The sequence below is a fragment of the Pristiophorus japonicus genome, chromosome 15, assembly GCF_044704955.1.
Source record: "Pristiophorus japonicus isolate sPriJap1 chromosome 15, sPriJap1.hap1, whole genome shotgun sequence".
Taxonomy (NCBI): domain Eukaryota; kingdom Metazoa; phylum Chordata; class Chondrichthyes; family Pristiophoridae; genus Pristiophorus; species Pristiophorus japonicus.
In genome coordinates, this window is record NC_091991.1 from 39,166,188 (window position 1) to 39,183,646 (window position 17,459).

The window sequence follows — 17,459 nt, forward strand, 5'->3', positions numbered from 1 at the left end:
CTCCCTCAAAAGCAAGAACGTCCTTCCTCAGATTAGGAGACCAAAACTGAACACAATATTCCAGGTGAGGCCTCATTATGGCCCTGTACAACTGCAGTAAAACATCCCTGCTCCTATACTCAAATCCCCTAGCTATGAAGGCCAACATACCATTTGCCTTCTTCACCGCCTGCTGTACCTGCATGCCAACTTTCAATGACTGATGAATCATGACACCCAGGTCTCGCTGCACCTCCCCTTTTCCTAATCTTCCGCCATTCAGATAATATTCTGCCTTCGTGTTTTTGCCACCAAAGTGGATAATCTCACATTTATCCACATTATACTGCATCTGCCATGCGTCTGCCCACTCACCTAACCTGTCCACGTCGCCCGGCAGCCTCTTAACGTCCTCCTCACAGCTCACACCGCCACCCAGTTTAGTGTCATCTGCAAACTTGGAGATATTACACTCAATTCCTTCATCTAAATCATTAATGTATATTGTAAATAGCTGGGGTCCCAGCACTGAGCCGTGCGGCACCCCACTAGTCACTGCCTGCCATTCTCGCGACTCTCTGCTTCCTGTCTGCCAACCAGTTCTCTATCCACGTCAGTACATTACCCCCAATACCATGCGTTTAATTTTGCACATCTATCTCTTGTGTGGGACCTTGTCAAAAGCCTTTTGAAAGTCCAAATACACCATCCACTGGTTCTCCCTTGTCCACTCTACCAGTCACATCCTCAAAAAATTCTAGAAGATTTGTCAAACATGAGTTCCCTTTCATTAATCCATGCTGACTTGGACCGATCCTGTCACTGCTTTCCAAATGCGCTGCTATTTCACCTTTAATAATTGATTCCAACATTTTCCCCACTATTAATGTCAGGTTAACCGGTCTATAATTACCCATTTTCTCTCTCCCTCCTTTCTTCAAAAGTGGTGTTACATTAGCTACCCCCCAGTCCATAGGAACTGATCCAGAGTTGATAGACTGTTGGAAAATGATCACCAATGAATCCACTATTTCTAGGGCCACTTCCTTAAGTACTCTGGGATGCAGACTATCAGGCCTCGGGATTTATCCGCCTTCAATCCCATCAATTTCCCTAACACAATTTCCCACCTAATAAGGATTTCCTTCAATTCCTCCTTCTCATTAGACCCTCGGTCCCCTAGTATTTCTGGAAGGTTATTTGTGTCTTCCTTCGTGAAGACAGAACCAAAGTATTTGTTCAATTGATCTGCCATTTCTTTGTTCCTCATTATAAATTCACCTGAATCTGACTGCAAGGGATCTACGTTTGTCTTCACTAATCTTTTTCTCTTCACATATCTATAGAAGCTTTTGCAGTCAGTTTTTATGTTCGCAATAAGCTTCCTCTCGTACTCTATTTTCTTCTCCTAATTAAACCCTTTGTCCTCCTCTGCTGAATTATAAAATTCTCCCAGTCCTCAGGTTTGCTGTTTTTACTCGCCAATTTATATGTCTCTTCCTTGGATGTAACACACTCCTTATTTTCCCTTGTTAGCCACGGTTGAGCCACCTTCGCCATGTTATTTTTACTCCAGACAGGGATGTACAATTGTTGAAGTTCATTCATCTGATCTTTAAATGTTTGCCATTGCCTATCCACCGTCAACCCTTTAAGTATTATTTGCCAGTCTAATCTAGCCAATTCACGACTCATACCATCGAAGTTACCTTTCCTTAAGTTCAGGACCCTAGTCTCTGAATTAACTGTGTCACTCTCCATCTTAATAAAGAATTCTACCATATTATGGTCACTCTTCCCCAAGGGGACTCGTGTAACAAGATTGCTAATTAGTCCTTTCTCATTACACATCACCCAGTCTAGGATGGCCAGCCCTCTAGTTGGTTCCTCGACATATTGGTCTAGAAAACCATCCCTAATACACTCCAGGAAATCCTCTTCCACTGTATTGCTACCAGTTTGGTTAGCCCAATCAATATGTAGATTAAAGTCGCCCATGATAACTGCTGTACCTTTATTGCACGCACCCTAATTTCTTGTTTGATGCTGTCCCCAACCTCACTACTACTGTTTGGTGGTCTGTACACAACTCCCACTAGCGTTTTCTGTCCTGTGGTATTCCGTAGCTCCACCCATACCGATTCCACATCATCCAAGCTAATGTCCTTCCTTACTATTGTGTTAATTTTCTCTTTAACCAGCAATGCCACCCCACCTCCTTTTCCTTTCTGTCTATCCTTGCTGAATATTGAATACCCCTGGATGTTGAGTTCCCAGCCTTGGTCACCCTAGAGCATTGTCTCCATGATGCCAATTACATCATATCCGTTAACTGCTATCTGCGCAGTTAATTCGTCCACCTTTTTACGAATACTCCTCGTATTGAGGCACATAGCCTTCAGACTTGTCTTTTTAACACATTTTGCCCCTTTAGAATTTTGCTGTAATGTGGCCCTTTTTGCTTTTTGCCTTGGGTTTCTCTGCCCTCCACTTTTACTTTTCTTCTTTCTATCTTTTGCTTCTGCCCCCATTCTACTTCCCTCTGTCTCCTTGCATAGGTTCCCATCCCCCTGCCATATTAGCTTAACCATTGGTGTGCGACCGCACAGCCTCACATCTTAGGGGGAGCATTGGTGTGCGGCCCTCAACAGCTCATCAAAACTTGTTAAGTGGCGCTCCAGCTCAAATAATTGCCCATCCCTAGTTAAGCCTGCAGTTATGTCTGTCAGAGACTTATTAGCAAACCAAAGTGTCATTAGCAAAAGGACATCATGACTTGCAGCAGTGTATTCAAATTGAATTGTTAGGTTCGTTTTAGCTTCTCAATCATACAGTGAAGGTTTACAGATTTGGAATATTATATATTGGTGTAATATATGTAGCTCCACCCAGTGGACTACTGTGATAATGCAGCCATTGCTGTTTACAACAATAAAGAGGGAACAGGTCACCTGACAGAGTCCTGACATTATCAGCCATCTTAAAGCCTGTGTGTTTGTGAGGTCGTACAGAAGATATCACATTGGCGATGAAGGAAAGGATTTCTGGATAACCTAGCTGAAATTTTTGTTGGTGTATGATTCAGCCAACTGACAGAGAGACTTTGAGGACTTCTTTGTTTTGATTAACAGCTAAAAATCCAAGGTAAATTGCAAGCACACTTTTCTGAACTGCCAGAGTCCAGATGGCTGCACCTATGGGAATAATAGGGCCCTTGGGGAAATTCCATTGCAACCGTGAGAGTTTCAGAGCGCATGTGGAGTGGCTAGAAATGTTTTTTTTACCGCGAATAGTATCATCGAAGTCCCCAATGTACTGTAACCGGGTGGTGTTGGAAAGAAAATGGGCTATTTTCTTGACTGAAGCAGGCCCCGAGGTTTCTGCGACCTGAAAAATGAGCTTGCTCCTGGCAAGCCCAAGAATCCATCACAGGGAGATTCTAAGGAAGTTAGAACAGCACTACAGTCCTGAGCCCCTGGAAATTGCTGAAAGTTATCATTTCAGAATATGAGAGCAGTTAATCGATGAAAGTATCAGTGAGTACATTGTAGCATTAAATAAGCTATCTATTCACTGTCATTTTGGAAACTTTCAGGATTGAGCATTGTGTGACCGCTTTGTTTGTGGGATGAAAAATTAAGCGATCAGAAGAACGTTGTTGACAACTCCTAATTTGACTTTTGAATTAGCTTGTCAGACAGCTATGTCAATGGACATGGCCGACCAATATTCCCGAGAATTTCATATCATTTCCAGTTATCAGACAACCGAGGTGAATCGCCTGCATGTTCAAAGTAAAAGGCAGCTGGGCGCCAAGGTCTCAGCAACAGGCAATGGTAACAGAGTATTGAAGGCATGCTATCGGTGCCTGGGACAACACATTGCTCAAAGTTGTCCGTATATGTAGGCAGAGTGTTTCTTCTGTCGGAAAACTGGCCATCTTGCGAAGGCATGCCGACTGAAGAGTAAACCAATTTCAAGGCTACAAGTAAAAATCCCCAGAGACTATATATCATGGAAGAAAAGCAACAGGATGAGGAGATACAAATCATCAGGAGCACAAGGGTATCTAACAGCGATTCAAAAAGTATCTTCATCTAAGTAGATGTTGCAGGAATCAAGATACCCATGGAAATCGACACTGATGCATCCGTGAGCGTAGTACCGGAAACGCTATATCTCAAAAAATTGTGTGATTTTCCATTGTAGAAATCCAAGATTGAGCTGCGAGGCTACTCAGGAGAGAACATTCCTGTGGTAGGTCATATCACCATACCTGTGAAATACAAGGATCAATTTCAGAGCTTGCCTCTCTTAGTAGTGGCAGGAGACAAGCCTGCCTTACTAGGAAGAAATTGGATTGGAGTGAGATTTTTCAAGTTGAAATGAGATTTGCATTGAAGGACAATGTCATCAAGAAGTATCCAAAGGTGTTCTGCGAAATGGGCAGTCCGATCCAAGGCTTCAAGGCGAGTGTCAGGGTACAGGAGGATACTAGACCAGTTTACTGCAAGCCACGTCCCGTACCATATGCACTCAAGGAGAAAGTTGAGCAAGAACTCAAAAGACTAGAGCCTGAGAGCATTATCTCTAGGATAGATCTGTGTAATTGGGCTACATCCGTTGTTGTTGTACCTAAGTCCGATCGTAAGGTAAGTTTGTGTGGTGATTATAAAGTAATCGTAAATCAGATTCCCGAGGGTAAACTCCCCAATACATTGCCAAATGTAAAAGATTTGTTCACAACGCTGAGAGGTGGTCGGATCTTCTCAAAGTTAGATCTCACAAATGCCTACTTACAACTTGAATTAGATGAGGAGTCCAAGTCATGCTTGACTATAAACACTCATCTAGGCCTCTATCAATTTAATAGGCTACCATTTGGAGTGTCTTCCGCCCCTGTCATATTCCAAGGGGTGATGAACCAGATTTTGCAAGGTAGTGAACGGGTAGTATGTTATTTAGATGACATACTAATTTCAGCGACAAACAGGCAAATCCATAATAACATATTGAATGAAGTCCTCAAACGGCTAGAGAAACACAGAGTATGAGTGACTGCTCGCAAGTCTGAGTTATTTCAAAACTCAGTAGAATACTTAGGGCACAGAGTAGACAAAGATGATCTACATCCAACCATGGGAAAACTGGATGTATTCAGAAATGCCCCACTCCCAAGAATGTCACTGAACTTCGATCATTTTTGGGTCTTTTGAACTATTATGGGAAGTTCCTACCAAATTTGGCTACAGTGTTACATCCACTGAATGAACTATTGAAAAAACAAGTCCATTGGAAGTGGTCAGAAGAATGCGACGCAGCATTCAAGGAGTGTAAAAGCCAATTGGTAGAGAGCACCATGTTAGTTCACTATGACGTATCTAAGGAGATCAAGCTAGCATATGACGCCTCTCCATATGGAGTTGGGGCAGTGATCTCTCATGTGCTACATAGTGGGGAGGAGAGACCAATTGCTTTTGCTTCACGCACTCTCAGTGCCAGTGAGCGTAATTATGCAAAAATCGAAAGTGAAGCTATGGCATTAATTTTTGGGGTCAAGAAGTTTCACAAATACTTAAATAAGTTTACCATCGTTATGGACCATAAGCCCCTGACAGCAATCCTCTATCCAAAGTCCACTGTTCTAACATTAGGTGCAGCCCGAATGCTGAAATGGGCTTTGATTTTGTCAGCATATAAGTATGACATCAAATACAGACAATCAGCTGATCACAGTAATGCTGATGCTATGTCTAGATTGCCTTCCCCATCACAAGTTACACCCGATAGGGAAGAAGTGTTCAACTTTTCATACATTGATCAACTGCCAGTCAGAGCTGAAGAGATTGGTAGAGCAACCAAACGTGACCCAGTTATGTCAAAGGTGTATGATTACATCGCAAATGGCTGGCCAAACCAGGTATCAGAGAAAGATATTCATCCATTCTTCATTTGTAGAATGAATTATCAATCAATAAAGATTGTATCATGTGGGGTGCAAGAGTGGGTTATATCAAATAAATTCAGATCTAAATTATTAGGAAATCTTCATGACCAGCACCTGGGAATGTGCTTGACCAAGAGTTTTGCATGCAAGTCTAGATAAAAATATGGAGTACATAATTAGTCAGTGTACTACATGTCAATCGGTAAGGAAGAAACCACTACCAATGCCATTACAGCTATGGAAATAGCCTCCTCGGGTATGGCAAAAGTTACATTTCGATTTTGCTGAGCTAGAAGGACAGCAATTGTTCATTGTGATTGATAGCCATTCGAAGTGGGTAGAGGTGTTTCCAATGTGGAAAATAACAACAAGTAAAACATTAGACATTTTGCAAAAGTAATTTTCTTCATATGGCCTCCCAGAAGAAATTGTGCCTGATAATGGACCACAATTTTGTTCAGAAGAATTTGCACAGTTCACAAGCAAAAATGGTGTGAAACATACCAAGGTTCCACCATACCACCCTGCTTCAAATGGTGCAGCAGAGCGCACTGTACAAATTGTAAAACGTGCCCTCATCAGATGTTGGATCCAAATCCAAAGAAATTGGACCACAAATTGGCTAATTTTCTAATTACGTATCATAATACTCCTCATTACAACTACTGGTAGACCACCAGCAGAGTTGTTTCTCAAATGAAATTGAATCAGGAGGTGCAAGTGAAGAACCATCACCATAAATGGTTAAAGTAGTTACCAGGAAGAGTGGTGAAGATATGTGGTCCTCGCACATATTTGGTCAAGATGTTTGATCATGGACAGGTTAGCTTTGTTCACGTTAATCATATTTTACCTACAGATGTGCAAGGAGTTGAAAGTTGGAATGATTCGATTATTTCTGATGAGTCAGATAGTTTTGTTACAAGTAGAGTACCAGTAGCAAATCCTACATCAGATGTACTCGAAACAAGTCCAAGAAAAAATCAGAATTTAAGTCTGAGTCCGAGCCAGGCAGACAGTCTGAAGTTGTAGAGAATTCAAACATAAATCAAGGGCATCGCTTGGAGGAAAATTTTCCTCAGAATCAGCCTAGAATGTGTCTAAGTTTGACACCATGTTTGAGAAGTTCTGTTCGAGAGCGAAGGTATCCTCTTCGAAACAGAACACAAGTGGTTAAGCTTGATTTGTAAAAATGGCAAAATAAGTCCACATCCTTTGTTATGTGTAACCATGGAAGTTATATATGATTATTGTTATAATTACTTCTTCATTAAGGAGGGAGCCGTGTAATATATATAGCTCCACCCAGTGGACTACTGTGGTAATGCAGCCATTGCTGTTTACAACAAAGAGAGGGACAGGTCACCTGACAGGTTTCTGACGTTATCAGCCATCTTGTTTGTGAGGTCGTACAGAAGCTATCACAGTTGGTCCACATGCAGAGGGAGCAGTATCGTTGCAAGGTGCAATCATCTGTCATGCCATTCTGTAATTTGCTTTCAGTGATCTGTAGGCTCAAGGCTGGCAGTATTAATGATGTCACCTTCGAGGCTCCATTTTTAACCTCCAATAACACAGGATAAAAACATGGGCTTTTGAAGCCACAATGAGGCAAATGATCGGGGTCTTTTCAGCATTTTTTACTTTAAACAAACAAATTACTTTCTTCAGTTGAGAAATGGGGAATGATTCATTGTAACTCTGAATGATACTTATAAACTTTTGCTTCTGAATATAACAAAAAAATAAAGTGCAGCAGGAGAGTTAAATTGGGATATAACTATTTCCCCAGCCACAATAAAATACACTTTGAGGAGCCAAGTGAAATATTATTTTGGCGCTGTAGCACTGCCAATAGCTACAAGCATTGAAACAAGCAGCAGGAATAAAGTAGTTCCAGTAGAGTCTATTTTGTGCACAGGCTAAGAGTATTGTTGGAATCATAGGCCAGAATTTGCTGACAAAATAATGGCGGGTTTAATGCGCACACCGTTTATTAGTGCGTAAATGTTCCAGCAATTTGTGGTGAGGTACAGATACCCCTTGAGTTGCAATTTCATCATAAATTGCTGGATGATTTGCGCCACACCAACGTTAGCCTCACAGAAGCGGCAACTCGGTATCAACATCCCCATGAGTTTGCTGCATTTGCGCATTAATTACCAATTTAACTTGCCACAGAAAGTTAGGGCTAGTGTTTAACAACATAAGGAACTTTTTAATGATCAGATTTATATTCCTGCAATGGCATTCAACCACTCCGACCCAGAAAGGAAACAATTGAAATTGTAGAGTCTCATTCCTGCAGGTAGGAAATTGTTCTTAGAAATGTTTAAAATTTATGAGGGTGAAATTGCATATCGCACCGTTTGGGGACAATAACCTTGGCTAGACGGGATTCCTGCGGTGGTGAGGAAGTCCCGCACTGCGACCTAAATTCAGGTTACCGCCCCCGAGAGGAAGTGGAGCGCAATGTTGGGCGCTCCATTTCCTCTCGGGGGCAGGTCTGGGGCGCTAACCAGAGAAATGTCAGAGCGCTAAGCGGCCGATGACGTAATCGGCAGATGCACAGCAGCCTGGGGCACTTCCAGTGGGAGCAGGGCGCTACTGGTTTTGCGCCTCTGCTAACTCCCGCGCAATTTTGCAGGAGTCGGTAGTACCCCACCCCACCCCCGGGCAAGAAATGTTTTTTGCACGTTGGGGGGGGGGGGGGGGGGGGGGTCGCTAACAGGAGTCACAAGCTATGTGAATTTCTCCCCCTAAAATCTTTACATTTTTTTCTTACTTTTCCTTTCTGTCTCTTTTTTTCCTCCCTTAATCTAATCTTTCTTTCCTTCTCTGTATTTCTCTTTTGGTACCTGGTTGAGTCTAATTCACCCTATTTCCGTTTCCGTCGTTCCTCTGATTCTTTCTGAATCCTTAACTCTCATTGGTTATGCTGATCGATTTAGCAACTTGTGTCCAACACAGGAGGGGCCAAGTGGGCCAGCTTATGCTGGTGTTCTGGCTCAATGGTTCCTCTCGCTCTATCCCAAGTGGTAGATGGACATTCAATAGCAAGTCTAGAACTAAATAGTTTCAGGATAAGGGTTCAGCCATTTAGGACTGAGATGAAGATACATTTCTTCACTCAGAGGATTATGAATCTTTGGAATTCTCTACCCCAGGGGGCTGTGGATGCTGAGTCGTTGGGTATATTCATAGAAACATAGAAACATAGAAAATAGGTGCAGGAGCAGGCCATTCAGCCCTTCTAGCCTGCACCGCCATTCAATGAGTTCATGGCTGAACATGAAACTTTAGTACCCCCTTCCTGCTTTCTCGCCATACCCCTTGATCCCCCGAGTAGTAAGGACTTCATCTAACTCCCTTTTGAATATATTTAGTGAATTGGCCTCAACTACTTTCTGTGGTAGAGAATTCCACTCTCTGGGTGAAGAAGTTTCTCCTCATCTCGGTCCTAAATGGCTTACCCCTTATCCTTAGACTGTGACCCCTGGTTCTGGACTTCCCCAACATTGGGAACATTCTTCCTGCATCCAACCTGTCCAAACCCGTCAGAATTTTGAACGTTTCTATGAGGTCCCCTCTCACTCTTCTGAACTCCAGTGAATACAAGCCCAGTTGATCCAGTCTTTCTTGATAGGTCAGTCCCACCATCCCGGGAATCAGTCTGGTGAATCTTCGCTGCACTCCCTCAATAGCAAGAATGTCCTTCCTCAAGTTAGGAGACCAAAACTGTACACAATACTCCAGGTGTGGCCTCACCAAGGCCCTGTACAACTGTAGCAACACCTCCCTGCCCCTGTACTCAAATCCCCTCACTATGAAGGCCAACATGCCATTTGCTTTCTTAACCGCCTGCTGTACCTGCATGCCAACCTTCAATGACTGATGTACCATGACACCCAGATCTCGTTGCACCTTACTTTTTCCTAATCTGTCACCATTCAGATAATAGTCTGTCTCTCTGTTTTTACCACCAAAGTGGATAACCTCACATTTATCCACATTATACTTCATCTGCCATGCATTTGCCCACTCACCTAACCTATCCAAGTCACTCTGCAGCCTCATAGCATCCTCCTCGCAGCTCACACTGCCACCCAATTTAGTGTCATCCGCAAATTTGGAGATACTACATTTGATCCCTTCGTCTAAATCATTAATGTACAATGTAAACAGCTGGGGCCCCAGCACAGAACCTTGCGGTACCCCACTAGTCACTGCCTGCCATTCTGAAAAATACCCATTTACTCCTACTCTTTGCTTCCTGTCTGACAACCAGTTCTCAATCCACGTCAGCACACTACCCCCAATCCCATGTGCTTTAACTTTGCACATTAATCTCTTGTGTGGGACCTTGTCGAAAGCCTTCTGAAAGTCCAAATACACCACATCAACTGGTTCTCCTTTGTCCACTTTACTGGAAACATCCTCAAAAAATTCCAGAAGATTTGTCAAGCATGATTTCCCTTTCACAAATCCATGCTGACTTGGACCTATCATGTCACCATTTTCCAAATGCGCTACTATGACATCCTTAATAATTGATTCCATCATTTTACCCACTACTGAGGTCAGGCTGACCGGTCTATAATTCCCTGCTTTCTCTCTCCCTCCTTTTTTAAAAAGTGGGGTTACATTGGCTACCCTCCACTCCATAGGAACTGATCCAGAGTCAATGGAATGTTGGAAAATGACTGTCAATGCATCCGCTATTTCCAAGGCCACCTCCTTAAGTACTCTGGGATGCAGTCCATCAGGCCCTGGGGATTTATCGGCCTTCAATCCCATCAATTTCCCCAACACAATTTCCCGACTAATAAAGATTTCCCTCAGTTCCTCCTCCTTACTAGACCCTCTGACCCCTTTTATATCCGGAAGGTTGTTTGTGTCCTCCTCAGTGAATACCGAACCAAAGTACTTGTTCAATTGGTCTGCCATTTCTTTGTTCCCCGTTATGACTTCCCCTGATTCTGACTGCAGGGGACCTACGTTTGTCTTTACTAACCTTTTTCTCTTTACATACCTATAGAAACTTTTGCAATCCGCCTTAATGTTCCCTGCAAGCTTCTTCTCGTACTCCATTTTCCCTGCCCTAATCAAACCCTTTGTCCTCCTCTGCTGAGTTCTAAATTTCTCCCAGTCCCCAGGTTCGCTGCTATTTCTGGCCAATTTGTATGCCACTTCCTTGGCTTTAATACTATCCCTGATTTCCCTTGATAGCCACGGTTGAGCCACCTTCCCTTTTTTATTTTTACGCCAGACAGGAATGTACAATTGTTGTAATTCATCCATGCGGTCTCTAAATGTCTGCCATTGCCCATCCACAGTCAACCCCTTAAGTATCATTCGCCAATCTATCCTAGCCAATTCACGCCTCATACCTTCAAAGTTAGCCTTCTTTAAGTTCTGGACCATGGTCTCTGAATTAACTGTTTCATTCTCCATCCTAATGCAGAATTCCACCATATTATGGTCACTCTTCCCCAACGGGCCTCGCACAATGAGATTGCTAATTAATCCTCTCTCATTACACAACACCCAGTCTAAGATGGCCTCCCCCCTAGTTGGTTCCTCGACATATTGGTCTAGAAAACCATCCCTTATGCAATCCTCCTCCACCGTATTGCTTCCAGTTTGGCTAGCCCAATCTTTGGCTAGCATATTAAAGTCACCCATTATAACTGCTGCACCTTTATTGCATGCACCCCTAATTTCCCGTTTGATGCCCTCCCCAACATCACTACTACTGTTTGGAGGTCTGTACACAACTCCCACTAACGTTTTTTGCCCTTTGGTGTTCTGCAGCTCTACCCATATAGATTCCACATCATCCAAGCTAATGTCTTTCCTAACTATTGCATTAATCTCCTCTTTAACCAGAAATGCTACCCCACCTCCTTTTCCTTTTATTCTATCCTTCCTGAATGTTGAATAACCCTGGATGTTGAGTTCCCAGCCCTGATCATCCTGGAGCCACGTCTCCGTAATCCCAATCACATCATATTTGTTAACATCTATTTGCACAGACTGAGATCAATAGATCAATAGGGCACCAAGGGAATCAAGGGATATGGGGATAGGCGGTAAGTGGATTTGATGTAGACGATCAATCATGATCTTATTGAATGGCAGAGCAGGCTCAATAGCTCCAATTTCTTATGTTCTTATGTTAATTAGATAGACTGTTGGTTCTGTCGTTCATCAAGTTTCCAGATGTCCCATTGGCCTCACTGTGTTCGCACAAGTATAAAGTCTAACTAACGGGGTACGCCATGAGATGCCCCACTCCAACAAATTCTGGGCCCATGTTTTGGAAAACTAGTTAAACATAGCGTGCTTTATTTAAGCACAGTCTGCTGAATGTGGCTATTCTTCAAATAAAATATTTACTGAATGATATATATAAGCCCCAATTCTGAAAAGGACTGTATAACCTGATTCAATTGTATTGTGATTGTTATTTTGGAAAAAGTGCAGCAACCATAGTAGATGCACAAACTTGCATTATATATATATAGCTCTTATAGTTCCCCGCTGGAGTGGAACTAAACTACAGAACCAGTGGGAAGCTGTTCAACCTTCGCCGTTTCCAGGCCAGGTCCAAGACCACTCCAACCTCTGTCGTTGAACTACAGTACGCGGGCGATGCCTGCGTCTGCGCACATACAGAGGCTGAACTCCAGGACATAGTCAACGTATTTACTGAGGCGTATGAAAGCATGGGCCTTACGCTAAACATCAGTAAGACAAAGGTCCTCCACCAGCTGGTTCTCACTGCACAGCACTGCCTCCCAGACATCAAGATTCACTGCGCGGCCCTGGGCAACGTGGACCACTTCCCTTATCTCGGAAGCATCCTATCAACAAGAGCAGGCATTGACAACAAGACCCAACACCGCCTCCAGTGCGGCAGTGCAGCCTTCGGCCACCTGAGGAAAAGAGTGTTTGAAGACCAGGCCCTCAAAACTGTCACCAAGCTCATGGTCTACAGGGCCGTAGTAATACCCACCCTCCTGTATGGCTCAGAGACGTGGACCATGTACAGTAGACAGCTCAAGTCGCTGGAGAAATACCACCAACGATGTCTCCACAAGATCCTACAAATCCCCTGGGAGGACAGACGCACCAAAATTAGCGTTCTCGTCCAGGCCAACAACCCCAGCATTGAAGCACTGACCACACTTGATCAGCTCCGCTGGGCAGGCCACATAATTCGCATGCCACACACGAGACTCCCAAAGCAAGCGCTCTACTTGGAAGTCGTCCATGGCAAACGAGCCAAAGGTGGGCAGAGGAAATGTTACAAGGCCTCCCTGATAAAGTGCGACATCCCCACTGACACCTGGGAGACTTGGCCAAAGACCGCCCTAAGTGGAGGAAGTGCATCCGGGAGGGTGCTGAGCTCCTTAAGTATCGTCGTCGAGAGCATACAGAAGTCAAGCGCAGGCAGCGGAAGGAGCGTGCAGCAAACCAGGCTCCCCGCCCACCCTTTCCTTCAACCACTGTCTGTCCCACCTGTGACAGAGACTGTGGTTCTCGTATTGGACTGTACAGCCACCTAAGAACTCATGCTAAGAGTGGAAGCAAGTCTTCCTCAATTCCGAGGGACTGCCTATGATGATGATATATATAGCTCTTTATTACATTCTCAGGATGTCTCAAAGCACTTAACAGCCAATGGATTACTTTTGAAGTGCAGTCATTGTTGTTATACAGATAGACACAGCAGTCAATTTGTGTGCAGCAAAATCCACAAACAATAAATAATTACATGGTTAGCTAATTTTTTTTGCTGTTGGTTGAGGGAAAAATGTTGGCCAGGACATAGGAAGGAGTCCCTTCAAATCGGGCCACGTGATCTTTTATGTCCACCTGAGCTGGCAGACAGGATCTGGGTTTAACGTCTCATCCTAAAGATGATATCTTTACTAATGTAGCATTCCCTCAGTACTTCACTGAAATATCTTGCCTGCATTATATGCTCAGGTCCATAGCAGGTCTTGAATCAACAATCTTCGAACTCCGAGACAAGAGTGCCAACTGAGACATTTGTGTACAAGTGTATTTAAAACCATAAAAACATAAAAACACCAAATTTTACTGCGGCTACTCAATGAGTTCTTGCCAATAATTTTTCATGGGTTGAATTCAAAGAACTTGTTACCTGTATTGCATCATCTTCTTCCCCAGCCAGGCTTGGAAAAGGGCAAGCATTATTAGGAATCCCAATCCACAAAATGCAAATTCAGTCAGTTCATTCCAGAGCAATCCCATTAAAAGAACTACTTGCACTGGAGCAATCCAGACAAAGTGAGCAACTGCCACGCCCTGCAAAGAAAGCAAGAGTCCGCGTATTATTATGCAAGTTGCAATAATATACATCCAATCACACATAGGTGATGTGATTTAAATAAATACAGGATAGATTATATATGTCTGTTGAGGAAATGAATAGTATGAATGGATAAATTAGCATTTAGCATTTACACATTAGAATAACCCATAATAGAGTGGCAGAAAATAACAGGGCAGAAATTGCGGTCTCCGTACTCACTGTATGCCATCGTAACCCATCTGAAAGGCCCTGTAATTTTCGGATTTTCGCAAGTGCTTGCGTATGCACGAAACCCAGAACTTGGTATCTGTCGAGGTACACCTTGACAGATCATCTGAACCATCGATAAAATCAGTATCGCTGGCGCAGAGTTGGGCTATTTGCCCAACAACTTCTCAGCAATTGCCCACAAAACTCTTACAGCTGGTAAAAGCAGGCTTAGCCCTGCCTTTATCAGCATAAGACTTAATATAAGCCTTAAAATAAACATTTAAAAATCAAAAATGATGCACATACATTTTAAATTAGCTTATAAAAACATTGGTCCAGATTAAGATGTTTGAAATTATTTATCAAAAAATTTATTTTTATTGTTTTTGGTGCAATGAAGGTAATATATCCTTACTATACAGTATAAATGCACACGAGGCCCATACTTGAGAGAAGGTCACTCTGTGACCAGTAACCTTTATTAGCCAGCACTGAAGTGATGAAGGTGGGTGGAGCTTCCCCTTTTATACCTGAAAGTCCAGGTTAGGAGTGTCTCCCACAAATTCACCACCTAGTGGTCAATGGTCTCACGGTGTACAACTTAGGTCAGCTTATACATGGGTTACAATGATAGTTAAATACATGACATCACCTCCCACCAAAGTCTTATTGGGATCACAGGTTAAGTTTCTCTGGTGGTCTACACTCCCTTGTAGAGTGCCTGAGTTGGGGCTCCGGTTGTTGGGCGCTGGCCTGAGTGTCTGCTGTTTGTGGTGCCTCAGGCCTGTCCGAACTGCCCACAGTGACTGGGCTCTCCTCCACTTGGTTCCGGTGTTCGGTCACCTGTGGAGGAGTGAACTCTACATCGTGTTCTTCCTCTGCTTCTTCTATAAGGTTGCTGAACCTCCTTTTTGTTTGATCCACGTGTTTGCGGCAGATTTGTCCATTGGGAAGTTTAACTACCAGAATCCTCTTCCCTTCTTTGGCAATCACTGTGCTTGCGAGCCATTTAGGCCCTGCAGCGTAGTTGAGGACAAAGACAGGGTCATTGACATCAATACATCGCGCCCTCGCATTCCCGTCATGGTAGTCACATTCAACAATTTCTTTCATGGTGGGGTGTATAAGGGATAAACTGGTTTTGTGCGTCCTTTTCATTAGCAGCTCTGCGGGTGGGACCCCTGTGAGCGAGTGTGGTCGGGATCTATTGGCCAACAGGAGGCGTGATAAGCAGCTTTGTAGGGAACCCCCTTGGATTCTGAGCATCCCCTGTTTGATTATCTGCACTGCTCGTTCCGCCTGGCCATTTGAGGCCGGCTTGAACGGTGCCGTTCTGACATGATTGATACCATTTCCTGCCATGAAGTCCTGGAATTCAATGCTTGTAAAGCACGGGCCATTGTCGCTGACCAAGACGTCCGGTAGACCATGTGCGGTGAACATTGCCATAGACTTTCTACCATGGCAGAGGATGTGCTTGAATTGAGAATGTCACACTCGATCCATTTGGAGTAGGCGTCTACTGCAACCAAAAACATTTTTCCCATGAAAGGACCTGCGTAGTCCACATGGATGCGTGACCATGGCTTGGCGGGCCAGGACCAGGGGCTAAGGGGGGCTTCCCTGGGCGCATTGCCCAGCTGGGCACACGTGTTGCACCTGCGAACACAAAGTTCCAGGTCTGCATCTATCCCTGGCCACCAAACGTGTGACCTGGCAATTGCCTTCATCATGACAATGCCCGGGTGCTCATTGTGGAGTTCTCTGATGAACATCTCTCCACCCATCTGAGGCATGACTACTCGGTTTCTCCATAGTAGGCAATCGGCCTGAATCGAGAGTTCATCCCTGCGCCTGTGAAATGGTTTGAATTCCTCAGGGCATGCTCCGTACGTGGCTGCCCAGTCCCCATTCAGGACACATTTCTTGACTAAAGACAGTAGCGGGTCTCTATTTGTCTCTATTAATCTGACGGGCTGTCACTGGTGAACCTTCGCTTTCGAAAGCTTCAACAGCCATGACCATCTCAGCAGCATGCTCGGTTGCCCCTTCGGTGGTGGCTAGTGGGAGCCTGCTGAGTGCATCGGCGCAGTTTTCAGTGCCCGGTCTGTGTCGAATTGTATAGTCATAGGCGGCTAACGTGAGTGCCCACCTCTGTATGCGGGCCGATGCATTTGCATTTATGGCCTTGTTGTCGGCCAAAAGGGACGTTAGGGGTTTGTGATCTGTCTCCAGCTCAAATTTCCTGCCAAACAGGTGCTGGTGCATTTTTTTTTTACAGCATATACACATGCAAGCGCTTCCTTTTCTACCATCCCGCAGCCCCTTTCTGCCTGGGACAGACTTCTGGAGGCATAAGCTACCGGCTGTAACTGACCCTTGGCATTAACATGCTGCAACACATACCCGACCCCATAGGACGACGCGTCGCACGTTAAAACGAGTTTCTTACATGGGGCATATAGCGTTAACAGATTGTTGGAGCACAACAAATTTCGTGCTCTATCAAATGCCCTTTCCTGGCTGTTCCCCCAGACCCATTCGCGACCTTTGCGTAGGAGCACGTGTAGCAGCTCTAACAGCGTGCTCAATTTGGGAAGAAAGTTACCAAAATAGTTCAGGGGCCCCAGGAATGAACGCAGCTCCGTTGTGTTACGGGGTCTGGGTGCTCTCTGGATCGCTTCTGTTTTGGACGCAGTAGGTCTGATCCCGTCTGCTGCTACCCTCATTCCCAGGAATTCTACCTCTGGAGCTAGGAAGACGCACTTCGCCTTTTTCAGTCGCAGACCTACCCGGTCCAGTCTGCGTAGCACCTCCTCCAGGTTGCGGAGGTGTTCTTCAGTATCACAACCTGTGATGAGGATATCGTCTTGAAAAACCACTGTCCTTGGAATCGACTTGAGGAGGCTTTCCATATTTCGTTGAAAGATCGCAGCGGCCGAGCGAATCCCAAACGGACATCTGTTATACTCAAACAAC

The 17,459-nt window shown here is 44.3% G+C and overlaps 1 protein-coding gene across 1 annotated transcript in view; it reads right to left on the reverse strand.

Annotated features, from left to right (window-relative positions):
• The window catches only part of cftr (CF transmembrane conductance regulator), a 134,356-nt gene that overhangs the window by 90,149 nt on the left and 26,748 nt on the right, over nucleotides 1-17,459 (reverse strand). The window contains exon 7 of the mRNA XM_070901699.1: nucleotides 14,100-14,263. Coding sequence (XP_070757800.1) covers nucleotides 14,100-14,263 — 164 coding nt within the window. The remainder of the gene's footprint in view (nucleotides 1-14,099; nucleotides 14,264-17,459) is intronic.